The sequence below is a fragment of the Gavialis gangeticus genome, unplaced genomic scaffold, assembly GCF_001723915.1.
Source record: "Gavialis gangeticus isolate Ggan-Ray unplaced genomic scaffold, GavGan_comp1, whole genome shotgun sequence".
NCBI classification, from domain to species: Eukaryota; Metazoa; Chordata; order Crocodylia; family Gavialidae; genus Gavialis; species Gavialis gangeticus.
The window spans coordinates 12,665,549-12,678,854 of record NW_017728997.1 but is presented as its reverse complement, the minus strand read 5'-3'; the positions used below and the strand labels follow the sequence as shown (position 1 = coordinate 12,678,854).

The window sequence follows — 13,306 nt, the reverse complement described above, 5'->3', positions numbered from 1 at the left end:
CCTGATCATTTTTTGTTAGCCATGTTAGTCTGAAGTCAGTCAAGGCAGGATGGCATCTTTCATAGCAAGGACTATTCATAGCAGCTAATGAAATCGGCTGCTGCTTACGAAAGCTTATGCCTCTTGGAGCGAGTTAGTCTCTAAGGTGCCACTCCAATACCTTTCCCTGCCTGTTCTTCTGCTTCCTGGCCTAGGATCCCTTTCAATCTGCTGCTCTGCTGTCTGTTTCCTTCCCTGTGGTTCCTGCCCCATCTGCTGCTCTGCTTTCTGCTCCCTGCCCTATCTATCGCTGTGTTGCTCCTCCCCTCCCTGATCTGTCACAGGCAGCCCCTGACATTTGTGGCAGATGCCACACGTTGGCCACCCAAGTATTAGAACTGTGCATTTTCCTTCTTTTCTGATAGTTATAAAGCAAAAAAGAGTTTTCTTTTCATCTCCATTAAATAGAGTAGTGTAAGCATACAATAGACTGGAAATCTGGGGTTTAAGGACTTTGTTGGCAAAGTTACCAAATAGAGGCTTTCTTACTGCTTGAATGTCTCAGTGCCTGGCCATAGCTTATTATATGGATGTGGTCAGATGGGGAAGAGTCCAGGGCAGAGCAACAAAAAATGTTTACAGGCCTGGGAAGCATGATTTAAGAGGAAAGGCTCAAATTGCTAAGATTGTTTAGTCTGGAGAACAGAGGACTGAGCGGAGATTTCATACCAAATACCTACGGGGGATTACAGAGAGGATAGGGATTGCTTATTTTCTCTGATGGTAGGGGGCAAGACTAGGAGCAATGACCTCAAGTTGTAGCAGAGGAAATTTAAGTTGGAGATTAGGAGAGATGTTGAGGGTGGTCAAGCACTGGGACAGGCTACCTGGAGAACTTGTGGAATCTCCATCCCATCCATCTTTAAACTTTCAAATGCAGATTGGGTGGACACTTGGCTGAAATGGTTTAGTTCGGGATGATCCTGCCTTCAGAGGTTGGACCTGTGAAGTCTCTTTCCAACAATCCTATATCAGTGCCCATTATCAAAAATCCACCATCACTTGCCTTGTTAACTCTGGCAAGTACGAAACCAGATTTAGTAGATTGCATGACTCTGGCACAAGGAGAACTAAATGAAAGTCCACATTTCTGTTGCATTGGAAACACTATTTAATTATTAGCATTACAGAGAATAGATGCCTTGCAAAATAAGTGACTAGAGCAAAAGTAAAACTGCTCTCTCTGATGGACATGTCATAGATTTCATAGACATTTGGGCTGGAAGGGACTCTGGAGGATCATCAAGTCCAGCCCTCTGCCCCAGGGGCAGGAAGTTAGCAGGGATCATAGGATCCCAGCAAGATAAGCATCCACATGTGTCTTGAAGGTGTTCAAAGTGGGTGCTTGGACCGCCTCCAGCAGCAGGCTATTCCAAACCTTGGGGGCTCAGACAGTGAAGAAGTTCTTCCTTATGTCCAGCCTGAATCAGTCGCGGCAGAGTTTGTGACCATTTGATCTTGTCATCCCTTGGGGCGCTCTGGTGCACAGACGTTCCCCCAGATCCTGGTGGTCATCCCTGATAAACTTATAGGTGGCCACCAGATCACGCCCGAGCCTGCGCTTTTCCAGGCTAAAGAGCCCCATGGCTCTCAGCCTGTCGTCATAAGGTCTGTTTTCCTGACCTCTGATCATGCGCGTGGCTCTTCTCTGGACTCTCTCAAGCTTCTCCACATCCTTTTTGAATTGTGGAGCCCAAAACTGTCATGGAATAATATAAAAATAAAATAATATTAAAAAAGGTCCAGAAGGTAAAATTCCAAAGTGAAATGTCAAAATCTCCACAAGCGTATTTTTATATTGTTTATAGAAAATCATAAAAAATGAGGGTTGGAAAGGCTTTGTCAAGTCAGGCCTTAAAAACCTCCAAGGATGCAGATCCCACCACCTCTCTGGGTAACCTCTTCCAGTGCTTCACCACCCTCCAAGTGAGAGAGTTTTTCCTGTTATCCAACCTAAACGTCCCTTGCTGCAACTTGAGCCCATTGCTGCTTGTCCTGTCATCTGCCTCCACGGAGACCAGTCCAGCTCCATCCTCTTTGCAACCCCCCTGCAGGGAGGTGAAGGCTGCTATTCAATCCTGCTCGGTTTCTCTTCTGCAGACTAAATCAGCCCAGTTCCCTCAGCCTCTCCTCACCAGTCCTGTCCCCCAGACCCCAACCATTTTCCTTGCCCTCCGCTGAACTCTCTCCAATGTGTCCACATCCTTTCTGTAGTGGGGGGCCCACAGCTGGACACAGGACTCCAGATGTGGCCTCCCCAGTGCAGAATAGAGAGGAAGAATCACTGCCTCCATCTGTTGGCAATGCTCCTACCAATGCAGCCCAGTATGTTGTTGCTTCAAAATAGATGTTTTCTTTAGGGAATTTTCATCAGAATAAATATGTTTTGGAGGAAAACATCCCAGTTTCATAGAAACAGCTGCTTCTCACAAAATAAATAAATTCAGTGAAAGTTGTCTCACCATCAGTAGTTGCAACCAAGAAATCCTGACTTGAACACACATTTGTTTGTGGGTTCTGTACTGGGTCTGGGTCCAGAATCTGATTCAGTTCCAGGGCTCAGAGCCTGCGTTGATGGGTCAGAACCTCAATAGAAAGGGAAAAGATTCTGGAAAGTAGGGGAATGAGAGTAATAATGAGCAGGGACCCTGGTTTTCTCTGATTAAAAAAAATCCCCATTTTTCAGTTTAAAAAAAGTAACCTAAAATCCACATTTTTCTGTGATCAAAATGAAGCACCATTAATATATCGATATTGATATCTATATATATATAGCGGTGTTCCATTTTGATCATGGAAAAATGTGGATTTGGGTTACTTTTTTGAATCTGAAAAGTGGGGATTTTTTTTTAAATCAGAGAAAACCAAGATCCCTGATAATGAGACACCATTTTGAAAGGAGGTTGGAGTCCAATTGTATGGATTAAGGAATAATAAATTAGAAGTTGAGAGTTCCCACTAAAGAACTAACTCAGGCACCCCCCCCAAAAAAAAAAAAGCTTGTCTATCTTCATGTGCCCACATGGAGTATTAAATACAGTCTGCTAAGGCATAAGGGCTGTTTCAACAATACATCATAAAACACAATTTTTAGTTCGGAGAAAGAGAGAGAGACCGGTTTTACTTTTCCTCTAGTCACTTATTTTTCAAAGCATCAATTCCCTGTAATGTTAATAATAAGATTTAGCTGCTAGATGTGTAGCTATTATGGCAATTACTTTAGAAAGCATGGTTCATTTTAAACTTTGAGTACAAGAACTTAAACCCCAATTATGTTATATTTCTAAATAAATACATACATTGTGCCTTTGGAGGGTGTTATGACCTAATGTTCAGTTGCTTCAAAATCCACACCAGCAGTAGAGATAAGGGCAGCAGTACCCAAATCTATGACTGTCTCCAGAGCTCATTGCTAATTAATTAGAAGGGTCTTGGACATTACTGTTGTACCAAAAGGAAGGATTGTCATTCACGTGTGACGGTGACTCCGCCGTGTGTTTAACAACGTATCTGCATCTTCGTTCCATCCCGTCTATTTACAGCCAGCTTCTGGGTCGGCTGGTTCACCCGTTTTATCCGTTCTTCAACTGCAGCCTTGCATGAGAGGTGACGGTTGACTGTTGAACTGGTGACACTTGCAAGCCCAAAACACAGGCAAAAAACAAATTCCTTGTACTAAAGCCTTGACCTCAGGGCCACTGATGGCAGTGGCAGTTGGATCAAGGCCTCAAGTTGTTAATGACTGCTGCATACATTGGTAGGAAACAGGAAGGGGAGGAGACAAGTAACAATAGGGCCAGGACCCCCTCCAACATGCGCGTGCTGTCCAATCCCCCCTAGTTGTGTCTGAGCCGATCACAAGTCCACCTGGGACTCTGAGCTGCTGCCAAGGCCACTTCCCCAGAGTACCTGTGCTTGATCCATCCTATGTTTTCATAGTCCTACAGTTAGCAACTCACTTTCAACAGAGTTCAGTTGAAAGAAAAAACATGTTAACAGCTGCATTAACTTTTTTTTTTACATGCCATCACATTTTTTAAACCGGGGCAGGTGTTTTCTACATCCCTATGGGGTATGACTCGCATTTTCCTCGTGCAACCGAATATCCAAAATCAAGGAATTCCACAAAATCACATCTTTTGCAAAAGTTCCCTCTCTTGTAAACCGATGGGGACTTTCTTATCTGTTTTTTGTTTTGTTTTGTTTTTTTACAGACAAGGCCCTGCATCTATAGAGCCCCATCATTTTATGTTGAAGAGAATAATTTTCCAACCTCAAACTTAATGACCCACAGCAGGAGTCGTTTACTTTGCCTATGTAGTGCAGAGTCTTTCCACACTTGAAATAATATATCTCCTTTGGCCCACATATAATGAGCAATGCAAATAATGGGTACTAATGAAAAATGTAAATATGTATTTAGCAAACAGACCACAAAAATCTATTATCACCTGCTGGGTGAAGAACATGCCTTATATGATGGAGCAGCTTGCAGTGCGTACACTATGTATTGTTTAACTGACAGCAACACATACGTTCCTTTATCTCAACATGTAATACATCGCTCACAATTTTACTGCATTGGTTATCACAATGGAACAGGTTAAGGAAGAACTGGAAGTGATTTAAGGACTTTAGCCTTAAGATTAAATTTGCCTACTTTGGGGATCCAGCATTTCAAACATGGACTACAATTAATCCTTAATCTTAAAAATAAGACCGCTGTCTGGTTTCTATGCAGACATCCTCATTCCCAACAATCCTGCTGGATGCCAGCATGTGTCCCCTATGCAACTGATGTATTTCTGAGTCAAATACGGATTGTTATGGATGGGCTAGCACACAGCAGTTGTCACGAGTTGTCACTCAGCAGGGATTCTGGTTTTCTCTGATAATAAAAAATCCCCAATTTTCAGATTAAAAACTAGCCAAAATGCACATTTTTCCCTGATTAAAATGAAACACCACTATATCTATATATAACAGTGTTTCATTTATATGAATATAATTTTTTATATAAGTGTGTGTGTATGTGTGTATATATATATAATTATAATTATAATTTCATTTACATATATAGAGGTGTTTCATTTTAATCACAGAAAACTGTGGATTTTGGGTTACTTTTTTAAATCTGAAAATTGGGGATTTCTTATTATCAGAGAAAACCAGGATCCCTGCTCATCAGTGTGTGGCGTGCTGAGTTTTATGTGCTGACATATAGACTGTCTCTTGTAGGACTATGGCCCCCTGTATTTTCCATCTCTTACATTTTGCAGGGTAGAAGCAAGACCCTATTGTGTAAGTAATTTAATAGCAGCTGATTATTTTTTAGGATAAAATAAAATATAGTATTTTCCCCTGAGCCCTGGGTAATCTGTAGTTCTGGTGCATTAACTGGCATAAACATTTTGATTAAAGCTTATGAATGTATTAATTACAGCTGGGAAGTTTCCAAAGATGATTTGAATCACAAAACTCTTCAAACTGCAGCCTCTAAATCAGGAGTCTCTTCTAAACTGCAGAAATGGCTATTGCTGAATTGCCTTTGCTTTCTCTAGGCTGTTCGTAAAGTGAAGTGGGGTAAGCAGACATGTGTAAAATGGCATTATTCCCTATTAGTTCCACTTTGAATATGTCTTTAAAGGCTAAAATATTGCCTGTTACTGTCATGCTAATAAACACTTGCTTGAAAACTAAAGCACTTTAATCCTTTATGAAGGTGTCAGTGATGCTTTATGAGCCTTTAGTGAAAGTCAGAATAAGATTGTCTTTTTTTTTAATTAGGTAGTTGACAACATTGCCACACAGACAAGCTAATAGCCTCTGCTTGTGTGTAAATAAACTGAATTCTTCAACACCGGCAACAATTCCAGCAAAACGGATGGAAATGACAGGACTAGCTTGGTATTCTTGCCTCTGCCTACACTTCCACAGGGAATAGCAGTGGTGTGACCCAAGGCAGGACGTGACCCAGCTGAGTCTATAAACTCATTAGGTATTTTCTAAACAGCGGTCACCGTTTCCTACAACAACCATCAACTCAATTAGATTGCATAGAGTCCTGGTGTTGATGTGGAAGCAAATGTAATAGAGGGCCTGGATTATGAAATCAATGGCTAGATAACCCTAAAAAGAAAAGCATATTTTATCTATCAACTCTTTGGGCCTCTGAACAAGAGCCCAAGAAGTCTCATCTAAGTGCTGCTTTGCTCATGCATTCATGCACACATGCATTCATTATAACTGACCTGCCCTAGGAAGGTCCATTAAGTGGAACTCATTTCAAGCACAGATGGTCCTGAATAGCTTAATGTCTGCCTGGTGGCCAGAATAAGTGAATTCTTGATGGCCTTAGACTTCTGATCACATACATGCAGCCAAGGAGGAAATGAAAACATGTTTATCATTTTGATAAACAACCGCTCTCATTGCCGCAGGATGCTCTATGTAACTCAGCAGAGTCAAATACTATTAAATTGTCATCACTGTCAGAAAGAGAACTTATAAGTTTGGCTACCTGAGTCATAGTTAATGACTTCCACAATGTATAACACAAATCAGGACTGCCATTTGCCGGTTTTATGTTTGTTTACTGATAAGGTCTGCCTCTGCAAGAATACCGAGGCGCGTTATAATTTTGAAGTGCAAAATATGCTTTCATGACTACCTCTCAGCTAGAGAGAGAAAAAACCGAAGATGACTCAAAGATGGTATTTTGGCTTCTGCCAGGCATGCACTCAGACCCTATAGCCAATTTAGATGTCTTAAATCCTAGCCGCAGGCAGTAGTTTCATACTTACGGTAAAATCTATCACTCTGTGGTATATAAACGCAAGGTGGCTTTGTAATAGAGAGATAATTGAACACATTTCCAGGGGTTTGGCATTCTCTGATGTAAAATGAGTCTATTTTCAGGAGTTAAATTATCCTTTTTTTTTTACTGTCAGAAGCATGCATATAAACTTAGTCGTTTTTACCCTTGAACATTTCAAGCCCTTTACCCTTTAACATTTTAAGCCCATACAGTTGAAAGACTTGGACTGGGAGAAGGATTGTAATGAAACAGATGGCAGGTATCCTATCCTTGTGAATCCAGGATCTGCTCAGGAAGCAAATGCTGTCTTATTCTTCCTCTTTCAAAGCAAGAATTCACCAAGATGCTGGGTCCTCATACAAATTCAGCCCTGATAAGAAGTGGGCAGTTCTTCCTGTCTAGGCCTGCCATTGTTCTTTCTGTTGAAGTCAGTGCTGCAGTGTGTATATTGGCACAACTTGGGATGAAGGCTTTGGCAGAAAATGAATATTTGCCCATAAAACCTCACTTAGGTTGAGATGAAAGGACATGAGATGTTTTGGGTTATTCCCAATCACGCCTCCAGTTTCATGGAGACAGGACAAGACTGGCAATTTTGCAGGCCCCTACTCCATATTATACACACTTTCCTTTGAGTATTTCACATGAAGGGGAGAAAAAGCTTTTTAAGAAGGCAAGTTATTTTTCTTAGTAAGTAATGAAGAACCTGCCTTTATGTGCAATAACTTTCAACAAAAAAATTCAGAAGGATCTTTACAGAAAGGATTTAGAGTCCAATTCTTCTTCCTTTAAAATCAATGGGAAGTCTCCTATTGACTGCAGCGAGAGTTGGATCAGACTGTTAGTTTACAAACAAAGCCAGCAGCTACATTCGCTCAGTAGACCATAAAATGTTCAGAAAAGGCTTTCCTGTCATTTGCAACAATGATTTAAACTTTTGGTGCAGTTACAGCCTATCAGGTCAATAATCCACATTTTTATACAAGTCCCTAAATATGCATTTATGACACTCACAGTAATGGCTCCCAGGGAGCTCTTACAGTCTTGAGTCAATAATCCATGTTTTTTAAAAGTCTATAAACATGACTGCACATTCATACAATATATATTTTGGTCTATCACCCATGTCGACAATGATATACTTGTATAAAGTGTTGGGTAGCTTCTCTTAAAAAAAACAAACCCAAAACTAAGCAACCGCCATATTATAAATGTAATGAAGACTTCGGGTGGGGAAAAACCTCAGTTTGTGAAACGTCTCAGATTAATTGAAGTCAATTAATGGAGCTGTTACCATATGTCAGTCAGAGACCAGCCCTCACGTTGAGAAGGACAATGGTAGCTAATCGCAACAGAGATAGGCAGGCTGCCAAGTAGCATATCCAGTTTTGACACCTTAAAACTGCACCTGTCCTGGAGGCGGGGAGATGTCTTGTTAGCAGGGGCCCAGTGTTACTCAAGGCAATTCACTCCTCTGTGAACCCCCTGCAAGAAAGAGGGGGAAAGCATAAAAAGCATTTTAAAATCCTCTCTTCAGTATCTTTTTATTAATGACTCCAGACTCAGGAGGGCATATGATTGCTTATCTCTGTGTTGTCTCTACCAAAGACCTGCTTTAGTGAATATTTAATCCCTAACATTTAATCAACAAAGCCTGAGCAACGACACAAATAAGAGTAGAGAAAATGAGTTTGTTTAGATTTTATTCAAGGAAAGGCCATGTAGCAATAATGGGGATGTGGGGTGGGAGGAACATCACAACCATTGTAAAGATTTCCAGATTATTATTTCTAGTGGTATTTAGATAGGCTTAGTTTTCTGAGCAACTTTTAGGCAATCAGGCATGAAAGTCAGATTATCTGTATGCATTGTTACCTTTCAATAGAAAGCAACTGCCAACGGGCATTTTCTACAGTTCTAGCCAGAAGCCGTACTGTGTTGTTGTAAGACTTTCCATGCCTCTGAGACCCACTCAGTAGCATGCTGTATCACAGCATTCCCATTCAAAACCAAGACCAACATGAAATATCAAGTGTTCATGGAATGAGTGGGTTTTAACATGAGTAAGAGATGAATGTCTACAATATAATCCTTTGCTCTAAACTTTTTGGGGTCGGGTATGTTTGCACAGCACCTAACACACTTGTTTACTTATCCATGACTCTAGAGTTCCTAGGTATTGCAACAATGACGATGTAGTCTGTGCTGTGAAAAAGTTTAAGAATCCCTGATGTCTGGTAATAGTTTATATGTGGACAAATGTCCTGATTATAGAAGTGAGCCTGGTTTGCAGCATCTGGATCTGAAGGTAAAAGGCTGCAAAATATAAGAGATCCAGGCCTAAGGCTTTGTTTCATTGCATTAAAAAGTTGAATCGGGGGTTTAATCTCTTGCTCATCTTTTATAAGTTAAGGACAGTATGGCTAAGGGCAGAAATTATACATAAACCGGTATAAGCAATCACAAACTGGTTCAGATCTGTAACACAACAGAAGGCCAGTGCACAAAATGGCTGAAACTGGTTTAAGACAAACCCGAATGGATGTAGTATCAGACTTAACTGATTTAGGTTAAATGGGTTTATTGAACTTCTGTCCCAGATCCTCTCCAGATTCAACTTAACTCACAGCCCCCCACATCCCAGAATGCTTTGCACCTCCCCGACAAACCTCCCCTCACAGGATGGGTGAGTTAGCTTTGGCCCAGGCTGTCTGCTACAGCTAAGTAGGAAGGCAGGCTCTAGCGCCTCCCACCTTCTGGCCTGGGACACTGCAGGCATATGGCTGCATTACCAGAATCAAAGGTAAATGTCTGCTCACTAGCTTAAATTAACCTGCAAAGATTGAATCAATTCAGCCTCAGACTTTTTGACCGTCTGTACATAGCCACTATGTTTATGGAAGTAATGCAGGTGCATATTTTCTGTGCAGCCTTCCCTGACCTCTCTACATGTGCACAGATCTTCATGGGTACACGTGTACTTTCCAAAATCAAGCACTTGTGTGCACAGCTATCAAAATGTGTCCCTGCAGAATCTCTTGCAGCCAAAGATTTTGCAGGGGCAAATTCTAACCCTTGCAGGGATGGCCGATGGGTTACTAGTATTTGATATGAAATGTTTGGCATCACGCACCAAATTTTTGTCTGAAAACCTGTGAAGTAGGGGCTGAAAATTTACCCTTAGCATCTTCTTATGATATGGCATGTTATTTTGGTGGAGGAGGGAAGATTTTTTTTGCCATACGATTTATAGGCTACACCAATTTTAAAAGTCCCAGTTAACAAAGAATTAAACAGAAGAGTAGCAACAAAAGTTTCGTTCCTTTAAATTGTCTTTATAGCTTCATTATGTTTCACCATTCTTAAATACCCGTCCTCTTGAGTTAAATGTTTTATTGCAACATGAACTTGAGCTTCCACGGTATAATTATAGGTGTTATAGAGCTCATCAGCCACAGCCCATTATTTTGCCTAGAAAATCGAGTCAGCAAGGCCAGCTTTTGTTCGCTGATCTCACATGGTTAGTAGGTCCTGCCTGGGAAATTAATAGGAAAAGAAAACATTTAGCTTACTTACAGTATTTACAGGACCATAGATGCAGTACTTTTGATGTGCATTGTTGCCTGTTGAAAGCCCAGCTCACACACAGTCAAATCTGCCAGTTTATCAGAGTCAGATCATAACTGTATATTTGAATACTGTATCTCTGGCCTGATTCTGAAGCCAGTCAGTTAGGTAGGATTTTTATTTTCCATTGACCTCAGTAGGATTTGGATCAAGCTCTTATCCTGAGCTGGGCTCAGTGGGCCCAAAACCCCTTTTCCCATGGGACACTTGATGGGGCCTCCATTCTGCGATGCTCTGCCATTGCACATATTGGCTCATAAAAGAGCTGCATCAGTTGGCCAAATACCTACATACATAATACAGGACCCAGCTCTTCTTGTCAAGAAAAGTTAAGTATTAACAGTGGAGCCCATCTTCTCCCAAGTTTGCAAGCTCATCAAGCCTAAGCCCCTTGTGTATGTGACCTAGGGGCATTTACCTTAATGGACTTTAAGCAGCTTTGACTGGCTCATCCTGTAAAGGTTTGAATATTTAAAATGGTAAAGCATTTCTACGTGGGGCAGGGTCCTTCTCAGTTGGGGGCCTTGAGCTATTGTGGATTTTGGATGTGCTTGTCGCATATCATTCCCAGTTGCATAAAATACATGGATCCTCTTCAAAGAAAGTAGTTTTTAATCGGTCTCATAGAGAGATCGTCTACAGGGTCTTTTTTGTAACTGCTGGGTTTACTGTGCTGCACTATCCTTCCTTCTTGGTATGCTACTATAATTATTTAATGGACTTCATTCACTTTGGGCTCACTCATCACATTATCTACTCAGCTATGTAGGAAAGCAAGACGGGAGTTTGTTCTCCAATTGGTCCTGCTTACTATAACTTCAGCAGTAGAAAAGTTAAGCCAAGACCCCTTGCCTGCTCCTCCACTGCAAGGAAGTGCTCTCTCCAGAGTACCTGTCTCACTGCACCAATAGGACATCAGTTGTTGCACGAGGGAGGTTGTAACTTCCTTGCGTCCCACAACAAGGCAAAAACTTTGACTTGGATTCCCAGTTCATGCTCTGGTCCAAGTCTCTTAGGGGTGGCCACATGTTGCTACCTGCTTTACTGTAAGGAGTCTTTCAAGAAAGCAACAAAGACCTAAGAATCTAACTGCATAATCAATGGATTTTATATTATGCCGCTCCTTGTAGGTAAAGCAAGATACAGTGGAGCGTCTCATAGTGGGATGACAAGAATAGAATCAGTTCCATAGTAAAACCAGTACACCTTCTTACCCAGTGTGCTCTTTTGCACAGCGTGGAAATTTTTGCATTAAGTTTTAAACCAATACTGCCGAATTTATGAAGCAAGTTCACGATGTGGACAAATATCCGCCAGCGAACAGGCTGAGACTATTAAATGCTTGGCAATTAGGAGCAAAAGACAATTTGAACTCGGGTCTCGAGAAATGTAATGGGCAGTGAACTAACCCACTGTGCAGCCTAATCATCCTGTGCTACATTGCTAAGGTGAATGGGAATAGTGCTCTTGACGTTTCATTTCTGTACACAGCATATGTCCTAGCTGAGTATTCATAATCCATGTGCTACTGTCTGTCCATCTATCTTTCCACGGCTCTGTCTATCTAAGCGACCGGCTGCAAATGTTAATAAAGCACAAAACAAAGAACAAATACTATGTCTGATGACCTGGGATTATCCAGGAATTTTGCTTCCATTGGGACTACCTGTTCGGGGCTTCTGGGGAGGTAAAAACCCTGGACTATACTAAGAACCTACAATAACTGATTTTTCCTCTGCGTGACCTGAACACTGGGGTTCACTGCGATTTGGGAAGCTTATTTCCAGATGGCTTCTCTGATTCACTGTAAATGTGTCAAAGAGCATAGCCTGGCAGTGTGAGGAAGAGAGATGAAATCAAATAGGAGGGCTTTTTTCTGTGCTAACTGTATCTTCGTGCCTTCAGGTCTGTACGATGACACGGCCCCTTATTCAGACCGCAAAGTTGTATTGATCTGAAAGAGGCTAATAACCTACAACAGGCAGGAAGGATTTGGTGCCTTATCTTCTTTGGGGTGGGGAAGGGGGGCAATTATTTGCATTTCTTATTAAATCTGAAGCATTGCAACACCAGCCCTAGACAAGAGTGCACATAATGGAAGACACCACATTTCTAATCCTTTGGTAGGCAGACCCTTACGTCACAAAGAGAGAGCGGAGCAGCATGCTTGGATGCTTTGAGTGGCCATTGCAGTTCTTCCTAATCAGTGTGTCAATATTCTCTCTCTTTTGCCAGAAGGAGGAACGTGTGAAGTTATAGCAGCACACAGATGTTGTAATAAGAATCGAATTGAGGAAAGATCACAAACAGTAAAATGCTCCTGTCTACCTGGGAAAGTGGCTGGGACAACAAGAAACAGACCTTCCTGTGTTGATGGCAAGTAGCATATCCAGTTTATTCGTGACGTGTGGAGTATGTGCCTAGCAAACCGTCTATATGTGATGTATGATTGTAAACAGAGCTGTGTTCCCCGATTTGGCCTTTTTTTTCTTCTTTTTTTAAGGACAAGACAAACATTTGTAAGTGTAAATTGTATGCAAAGAATTGGCCTTTTGCAAAGCAGATATACCTTGCCTGCTACCTTACAGACTGATTCTGCAACCCATGCTTGGGCTGTTACACACAGGAGTAGCAGCAGCACAGTCAGTGGAGCTATTCACATAAATGCAGCAAGTCTCATGGCAGAATCACACCTTTAGTAAACAGACAGCCAATATTATCCCTTGCATCCCTTTGCTGCAGCCCCCGCCTGCCTCATTAGCTTATTACAAGTGACAACAATTGTTTGTCCTGATTGAGTTAACAGTTTGAAGAGTCAGTTTC

The 13,306-nt window shown here is 41.5% G+C and overlaps 1 protein-coding gene across 1 annotated transcript in view; it reads left to right on the top strand.

Moving 5' to 3' along the window:
- The window catches only part of FAM19A1 (family with sequence similarity 19 member A1, C-C motif chemokine like), a 388,227-nt gene that overhangs the window by 293,227 nt on the left and 81,694 nt on the right, over positions 1-13,306 (top strand). The window contains exon 3 of the mRNA XM_019504792.1: positions 12,719-12,859. Within this exon, the coding sequence (XP_019360337.1) occupies positions 12,719-12,859 (141 nt within the window). The remainder of the gene's footprint in view (positions 1-12,718; positions 12,860-13,306) is intronic.